At 35.8% G+C, this 8,960-nt stretch overlaps 1 protein-coding gene across 8 annotated transcripts in view; it reads left to right on the forward strand.

The window, feature by feature from the left end:
- Window positions 1-8,960, forward strand: part of RECQL (RecQ like helicase) — a 34,309-nt gene that overhangs the window by 24,173 nt on the left and 1,176 nt on the right. For 7 of the 8 annotated variants that reach the window (XM_086401818.1, XM_086401821.1, XM_086401820.1 and 4 more), the window contains 7 exons: window positions 1,182-1,263; window positions 2,326-2,474; window positions 2,562-2,679; window positions 3,191-3,329; window positions 6,913-7,004; window positions 8,117-8,336; window positions 8,655-8,784. In XM_086401818.1, the coding sequence (XP_086257944.1) occupies window positions 1,182-1,263; window positions 2,326-2,474; window positions 2,562-2,679; window positions 3,191-3,329; window positions 6,913-7,004; window positions 8,117-8,336; window positions 8,655-8,784 (930 nt within the window). Of the gene's footprint in view, window positions 1-133; window positions 1,264-2,325; window positions 2,475-2,561; window positions 2,680-3,190; window positions 3,330-6,912; window positions 7,005-8,116; window positions 8,337-8,654; window positions 8,785-8,960 lie in introns of all 8 variants that reach the window. The other variant, XR_015164201.1, reaches the window with a different exon arrangement.

Here is an 8,960-nt window from a genome sequence, read left to right on the forward strand (position 1 = left end):
CTCATGTCTATTGAGTCTGTGATGCCATCCAACCATCTCATCCTCTGTCATCCCCTTCTCCTCCTGCCCTCAATCTTTCCCAGCATCAGAGTCTTTTCAAAGTTTACTTTTTCATTATGTTTGTTTACATGAGTCATGCTGCTGCTGCTGCTAAGTCGCTTCAGTCGTGTCCGACTCTGTGCGACCCCATAGACGGCAGCCCACCAGGCTCCCCAGTCCCTGGGATTCTCCAGGCAAGAACTCTGCAGTGGGTTGCCATTTCCTTCTCCAATGCATGAAAGTGAAAAAATAAAGTGAAGTCGCTCAGTCGTGTCCAACTCCTAGCGACCCCATGGACTGCAGCCCACCAGGCCCCTCCGTCCATGGGATTTTCCAGGCAAGAGTACTGGAGTGGGTTGCCATTGCCTTCTCCCTACATGAGTCATAGTTATGTTCAAAAGTTTTTGAAAAATTGGGTGAGTATAAACAGATTTATTCATGAATGCTTGCTTCGTATATCTTATGCTGTTTAATCCTTTGCTTGGTTAAGTAGAAAAAACTGCCTTGTTAAATTTGCATACACACGTTTTGTGTAAGGATGGAGAGAAAGCATGCATCGATTGAGGGACCTGGGACTTCCCTGATGGTCCTGTGGTTAAGACTCTGCTTCCAATTCAGGGGACATGGGTTTGATGCATGGCATAGCCAAAAAAATGAAAAAGATAACCAAGGACCCTAATGACATCTCTATAAAATTAATTATGAAATAATGCAAAATTATTATACCCTTAAAGATTTGCTAATACTCCCTATTTAGATTTTATTTAGTATATAACCTTGAAAGTTAAATAACCTCACAGCTGTTTTTACTTTCCAATCCTTTAAGGATAGACTTAATATTTTTCTGAGTTCCTACTGAACAGTTATTTGTGCCATGGTTTATGTTTTTATAAAAGTAGGGTCAGAAAATAAAGTCTTCATCTTTACAAGTTATTCATTGCTTCTATGCCTCCTCTTCTCTGGTGAATTAAAAATTAAGGATCAAGAAGAGTCTGAGTTGTGACAGGGTCAGATGAAATGAATGAAAGAATGATAAGAGAAAACACCATGTCCAAGAAAGAATGGCACCTTGAAAGTTGTAAGTAAATAACCACACGAATGGCACTCATTAATTTACTTTTTAATAAGTTAACTTTTTTTAGGTTCGGCAGAAGCCCTCAAACACTGAAGATTTTATTGAGGACATTGTAAAGCTCATTAATGGAAGGTACAAGGGGCAATCAGGTAATACAGAAACAAACCACCTATAAAGACTGAGCACTTTACAAAAGTAACAAATACTACAGCAGTTCACTAGAAAAAGATTAATGCATGGCAGAAAATACTTGAAAATATCATGATAAAATTAATTTGCTTGGTGATCTTAGAAATCGGGTTGGCATTTGCTAATGACACAGATTGTAAGAGTCATGAAACTGATTTGCTTATTTACACTTAATTGTATTAGAATAGGCCTAATGATAATGTTATCAATAGCACATATTTAGTTAAGTAGCTACTGTGTATAAGATGGAAGGCTAAGCAATGATGTTCTATAGGGATATAAAATATAGTTTTCTTATAATAAAGGACACATTAAAGAAATATAAAAAGTAAATGCTGAATGAGTTAAGTGTAGTGTAAAGTTGTGTAAAGAAATATAAAAAGTAAATGCTGAATGAGTGTAGATGGAGTTGAGATTGTGTATAACATGTTCCAGGATTAATGCATAGACAGGTGTTACTAAAGCAAAGAATTGATATAAAAGTTGTATTTCAAAACTATTCTGTAGATTGCCAGGAGATATTAGTGGGTGCCCTGGGTAAAAGGAGTTCCAGGGTCAAATAAGTTTGAGAAAATCTGCAGGTTATTTATTCTTCCCACAGAGTCACAGGGTATATCAGCACCTTTGATGTTCTAACCAGCCTTGCAGATAGATACACCTGTTTAATTTTGTTCAATGCAGTGCTTCCTAAACTCATTTGTGCATGGAACTCTTTTTCACAGCATACTTGTTTACGTCTTCTAGAGGATGAAGCATCAGTTTTAGAAATACTGTGTAGTGGAAGATAAAGTTGGAGAGAGAACTAAGATAATGGAAACCTAAACTGGTGGCTCCAGGCTCTAGAGCAAGTTGCTGATCAAATCTTGAGTTACACTGAAAAGTCAGTATGTGTTCAGGGCCTTGGAATTTTTCATAATTCTTTTTTTCCCCATGCATTGGAATTACCAGTATCTTGAGTGTGTGAGTTAAAAATTTTCCAGGAGTGTGCTGTATATATCTAACCATTGACATCTTTATTACAGGAATCATATATTGCTTTTCTCAGAAAGACTCTGAGCAAGTTACAATTAGTTTACAGAAACTGGGGATTCCTGCAGGTGCATACCATGCCAATATGGAACCAGAAGATAAGACCAAGGTTCATAGAAGATGGGCAGCGAATGAAATTCAGGTTAACTAATAGCTCTTTAATCAAAACCTAATTCACCTTTAAATGTATTTTAGCTTAATTAATATATACAATGTTAATACATTTTAGGTAGTTGTGGCAACAGTTGCATTTGGTATGGGAATTGATAAGCCAGATGTGAGGTTTGTTATTCATCATTCAATGAGTAAATCTATGGAAAATTATTACCAAGAGAGTGGCCGAGCAGGTATGTATAACTCATACCCAGAAGTAAGTTTTTAAAAGAGCTTTAAAAACACTGTAAGTGATATTTATTACTACTGTATTTTTAACTCTTTATTGGCTAGTATTTTTATAACAAACAATAAAGTCCTTTGAAGTTTTATATTTATTTGCCTATGGAGAAATTTTCCTTATGTTTTATTGGAATGTAATGAATTATTTCTTCTTACATTTGCTAAGGTAATTTGATATCCATCTTTGTCTCCTGAGTTTTTAATTAGTGGTTTCAAGTTTATAATTTGAACAACTGGATTATTTATGGACAGGTTTTTAAGCTAATAAAGCTGATTGTTGATAGTTCTCTTCAGTCGTATTTTTAAAAATCTGAGGACACCTGCTACAAATTAACTTTTACATCTCTATCTGAAATTTCTAGATATGATATATTTAGACTGAAATATCACCAGCAAATTTTATATTTATTATTTTTGCACGTTTGACTTTTTAAAGTAATCTGAAGATGCTTCCCACTGCAGGTCGAGATGACATGAAAGCAGACTGTATTTTGTATTATGGCTTTGGAGATATATTCAGGATAAGTTCAATGGTGGTGATGGAAAATGTGGGACAACAAAAGCTTTATGAGATGGTGTCCTACTGTCAAAACATAAACAAGTAAGCCACACACTTTTTTGTCACTTGTCAATTAAAAACAACATGAAAGCATGTGACGTTTCTTGGGTCCTTACTTAAGTGAGTAAATAGATTGGTGAAACATCAAGTGTAAACCAGTAAAAGCAGATGTCTGAGGGTGTAGAAACCAGTACATGAACCTGCAGAATGCCTGGATTTAAGAACATATATTCTAAGTTATGGAGAAGGCAATGGCATCCCACTCCAGTACTCTTGCCTGGAAAATCCCATGGACAGAGGAGCCTGGTAGGCTGCAGTCCATGGGGTTTCGAAGAGTTGGACACGACTGAGCGACTTCACTTTCACTTTTCACTTTCATGCATTGGAGAAGGAAATGGCAACCCACTCCAGTGTTCTTGCCTGGAGAATCCAGGGACGGGGGAGCCTGGTGGGCTGCTGTCTATGGGGTCGCACAGAGTCGGACATGACTGAAGCGACTTAGCAGCAGCAGCAGCATTCTAAGATATAGAGAACAAACTAGTGGTCACCAGTGATGAGAGTAGGGGGCGGAGGTAGGAGTGTGGGAGGTATAGACTTTTGGGTGTAAGATAGGCTCAAGGATGTATTGTACAACACAGGGAATATAGATAATATTTTGTAATACTTGTAAATGGAAAGTAACCTTTAAAATTGTACAACAATAAAAAATATAGTATCTTAAGTTTAAAAAGAGAAAAAGAAAAAAGTTATTCTGTCTTTCTTCAAGAAAGATAACTGTTAACTTTTTTCTGAATGTTTGGTAGCAGTCACCTGTGAAGCCATCTATTCTTGGAGTTTTGTTTCTTGGGAGTTTTCAAATTACTGATTCAGTTTCATGACTGGTAATTGGTCTGTCCATATTTTTTTTTTTCTTCCTTGTTCAGTCTTGGAGATTGTACATTTCTAGGAATTCGTCCGTTTCATCTGGTCATCCATTTTATTGGCAAATATTTGTCCATAGTAGTCTCTTAGGTCTTTCGTATTTCTCTGGTGTAGGTTGCAACTTTTTCATTTCTGATTTAATTGACTTGGGCTTTTTTCCTTGATGGGTCTGGATAAAGATTTATTAATTCTGTTTTTCTTGAGACTTTCCTGGTGGGCCAGTGATTTAGACTCTGTGCCAAGAACCAGCTCTTAGTTTCATTGATTTTTACCATTATTTTTTTACTCTCTATTTATTCTGCTCTGATCTTTGTTTCTTTCCTTCCATTAACTCCTTCTTCTAACTTGTTTTTGTTTGTTCTTTTTCTAATTCCTTTAAGTGTAAGGTTAGCTTGTTTATTTGAGATTTTTCTTATTTCCTGAAGTAATCTTGTATTGGTATAAATTTCCCTCTTAGAACTGCATTTCTAAATTCCTAGATTTTGAATTGTTGTGTTTTTGTTTTGTCTCCAGGTATTTTTGCATTTGTCTTTGATTTCTTCAGTGATTCATTGGTGGTTTAGTAGTTTATGGTTTCGCCTGTGCATGTTTTGAGTTTTTTGCAGTTTTTTCTTATAGTTGATTTCTAGTCTCATACTGTTGTGGTTGGAAAAGATGCTTGATATTATTTCCTTGTCTTAACTTTACCAAGGCTTGTTTTGTGGCACAGCATGTGATCTATCCTTGAAAAGAATATATTCTGCTATTTTTGAATAGAATGGTCTGTATATGTCAAGTCTGGTCTAATGTGTCATTTAATGCCAGTGTTTCCTTATTGATTTTCTGTCTCGGTCATCTGTCTGTTGATATAAATGGAATATTATAGACCCTTGCTATTATTGTGTTGTCAGTTTCTCCCTTTATGTCTGTTAATATTTGTTTTATGTATTTAGGTGGTTCTATGTTAGGTGTATATATATCTATATATATAAATAGTTGTTATATGTTCTTGGATTGATCCCCTGATCATTATGTAATGTCCTTCTTGTGTCTTCAGTCTTTGTTTTAAAGTTTATTTTGTCTGATATGGTGCTTCCCTTATAGCTCAGTTGGTAAAGAATCTGCCTGCAATGCTGGAGACCTGGGTTCGATCCCTGGGTTGGGAAGATCCCCTGGAGAAGGGAAAGGCTACCCACTCCAGTATTCTGGCCTGGAGAATTCCATGGACTGTATAGTCCATGGAGTTGCAAAGAGTCGGACATGATTGTGCAACTTTCACTTTTTTTGTCTGACATGAGTGTTACTACCTTGGCTTTCTTTTGATTTCCATTTGCATGGAATATGTTTCCCCAGCCCCTCACGTTCAGTCTATGTGTGTCTTTAGAGCTGAGTCTCTTGTAGGCAGCATATATGCAGGTCTTGATTTTGTATCCATTCAGCCACTTTATGTCTTTTGGTTGGAGCATTTAGTCCATTTAAAGTTAATGGAATTGTTGATAGGTATGTACTTATTGCCATTTCATTGTTTTGAGGTGGTTTTGTAGGTCTTTCTTGTTCCTTCTTTTACTCTTGGGGTTTGATGAATTTAGTGTTTGAATTCCTTTTTTTGTGTGGGTTTCTATAATAGAATTCTGGTTTATGGTTACCATGAGGTTTATATATACCAATTTCTCTATATACATGATGATGTAACTTGCTATCTTAACTTCAAATGCATTTTAACAATCTTGCATTTGTATTCTTCCCTCACAATTACTATTTTTACTCTTAGTCATCTTTGTAGTCTTATTACCCATCATATTATAAGGACTCAAAATTTTTTAAGTGAGCAGTAATTAGTGATAGAAAATGGTATTTCTTTCCTATTAATGCTACAGCAAGTTTAAAAAATGAGAAAATGAAAATGTCCTTAGATATCCAATAGGCCCTCATGAAGCATATTTTGGGACTTAGACTCAAAATGATACTATAAAGTACAGGAAACTGCTTTGCTCTCAGGAAGATTCTCTAATACAGGTATACCTTGGAGATACTGCAGTTTCAGTTTGAGACCACTGCAGTAAAATGAAAATTGTTAATAAAGCTAGTGATGCGAATCTTTTGGTTTCCCAGTGCATAGAAGTTATTTTTACACTAACAACATATGGAAAAAACTATTACATATGGTGGGCATAGTAGTAGTAGTCTTCCAAAGATGTCTACATCTGAATCTCTAGAACCTGTGAGTGTGTTACTTTACATGGCAAAAGGGAGTTAAAGTTACAAATGGATTTAAAGTTGTAGTCAGCTGATATTAAAATAGGGAGATAATCCTGAATTGTTTGGGTGGACATACTATAATCACAAGGGTTCTTAAATGTGGAAGGAGGAATAAGATGTCAAAATGATGTGAAAACTTAACCCATTGTTAGCTTTGAAGATAGAGGAAGGGGGGCCATGAGCCAAAGAGTGCAGGCAGTCTTTAGAGTCTGGAAAGGGCAAGGAAACAGATTCTTCCCTAGAACCGCTCGGAGAAATCTAGCCCTGTCAACACCTTGCTTTTATTGATTTTAACCCAGTGAGACCCATGTCAGCCTTCTAACCTATAAAAATGTAAGATTATAAATCTGCGTTGTTTTAAGCCACGGAGTTTGTGTTAATGTTATGGCAGCAACAGGAAACTAGTAACAGTATATAACCCTGTATTTTGAAACAGGGATAATTCGTATCTCTAATGTGTTTGCAGATGTCGCCGTGTATTGATAGCTCAACATTTTGATGAAGTATGGAGTCCAGAAGCATGTAACAAAATGTGTGATAACTGCTGTAAAGAGATTTGTGAGTTGTCCTTTTTAGATTTCTATAAGCTAATGTTTGTAACTAGGACTACATGAGGGCAGTATTAGACACTCAAAATGGATTTAAAAGAATTAGCAAGGTGTGAATAGAATTTCTCAGATTCCAGAGTAGTAACACTTAAAATTAAAAGCTATTATGTGTATGCATGTATTTTATATTGCTACACCGAGATGTTAAATTTTTAAGAAATGAAGGGAAACATTTAAAATTCCTCTGATTAGAAATACTATTTATATATGAGAATGCTAACCTCTTGTAATAATCTGTAATACTTTATAGTCACTGACTGAAGAGAGAAATTTAGTACAACATAGAGATTATAGTGTATCATTTTTGATCCAGATAATACTCAATCACTCATAAGACACTAGTTTAGTAGTGTTGGTGCTGTATTTTCACTTTAAAAAATTCTGTATGTATGCATAGTGTTTGATGAGCTAGACTAACCCATTCCTCACTGAGTTCTGATGCCTTGGTGGGGGAACGTCACGACAATTTTAACTTTGCAGGTAGAGAAAATTGTTTGTGTTTACTAGACTGTTTTATACTGACCAAATTAGTAAGAGTCTGATAAATACATCTGAGTGCTCGTGTCAATAGATGGGAATAACTGTCCAGGAGATTCTTGTCGTCAAATTAGAGTCCCTAGGAAGCCACACTGGTTGTCAGAATATTGCTTAATGAGCATGTTTCATTAAATATGAAGAAATGAAGAACAGATTGACTAAATATGGTAGTCTAAACCTGGTAAATATGTAGAAGAGACTTACCCTCCTGTAAACACCTCTAAGTCTTTGTCATAATCATGTCTGGCTGATACCTTTTGGTTCTGAGAGCATCTCCAAAGACCTTCCAATAAACAGATTATTTTTTTGTATATCATTTAAATTCGTGTCTTAGAGAGACTATAGCTTAATCTAATGAAAAGAGACTTGAGCAAGTCTTAATTCAGAACATAAGAACAAACTAGTGTTTAGGGTGGCTCACATTGGATGATTTATTTTTTAAATGAGTCTAACCACTTAGGACAGCCTATCCTTGCCCTAATTTCAAAATTTCATTCATCTTTAACCATGTCTCTTTCATTACAGCATTTGAAAGAAAGAATGTAACTGCATACTGCAGGGATCTTATTAAGATCCTGAAACAGGCCGAGGACCTGAATGAAAAGCTCACGCCACTAAAACTGATCGACTCCTGGATGGGAAAGGGTGCCTCGAAATTGAGAGTAGCAGGCCTTGCTCCTCCCACACTTCCTCGTGAAGACCTGGAGAAAATCATTGCACACTTTCTCATACAGCAGTATCTCAAGTATCTACAGACCCATTTCTTGCCCTCACATGCTGTCTTTCCTGAGTGTCATTTTTATATAAGTGCAACAGAACAAAGGGTTTAGTGGTTGTTTCATAGGAACTTTTAAACACTATAAAATTTACCTAGTAAACAAATTCAAACTTTTAATTATCATATGTCAAAGCAGCAGAAAAGTACAATACTTTATTGCATTTTTATACTAAACGTTTTATTTCATATCAGTGTTAGTTAAAATTATTTTACTAATTTTTTATAAATTTCAGTTTGTTGTCTGCAACTTCTCAAAGCCTGACTGTTGGCCTTTGTCTCCTGCAGAGAAGACTACAGTTTTACAGCTTACGCTACCATTTCATATTTGAAAGTAGGACCTAAAGCTAACCTTCTGAACAACGAGGCACACGTTATTACCATGAGAGTAAAGAAGCCCACGCAGAACTGTTTCAGGGTGATTACTAATTTTCAATTATTTGAAAAAGACATTAAAGCCTGTGTCTTGCTTTTCTTTAACTTGTTCTCTTCTGGGTCCAGTGGAACACAGAAGAGATACAGCAGTGTTCTTGGAATCTGGGTGTAGAAGAGATAAAACCTACTTTTGTGTTCTGCAGAGGTATTAAGTGGAAG

This window comes from Bos grunniens, chromosome 5 (genome assembly GCF_055505025.1).
Source record: "Bos grunniens cultivar Pamir isolate PY7600 chromosome 5, Bosgru_T2T1.0, whole genome shotgun sequence".
Taxonomy (NCBI): Eukaryota; Metazoa; Chordata; class Mammalia; order Artiodactyla; family Bovidae; genus Bos; species Bos grunniens.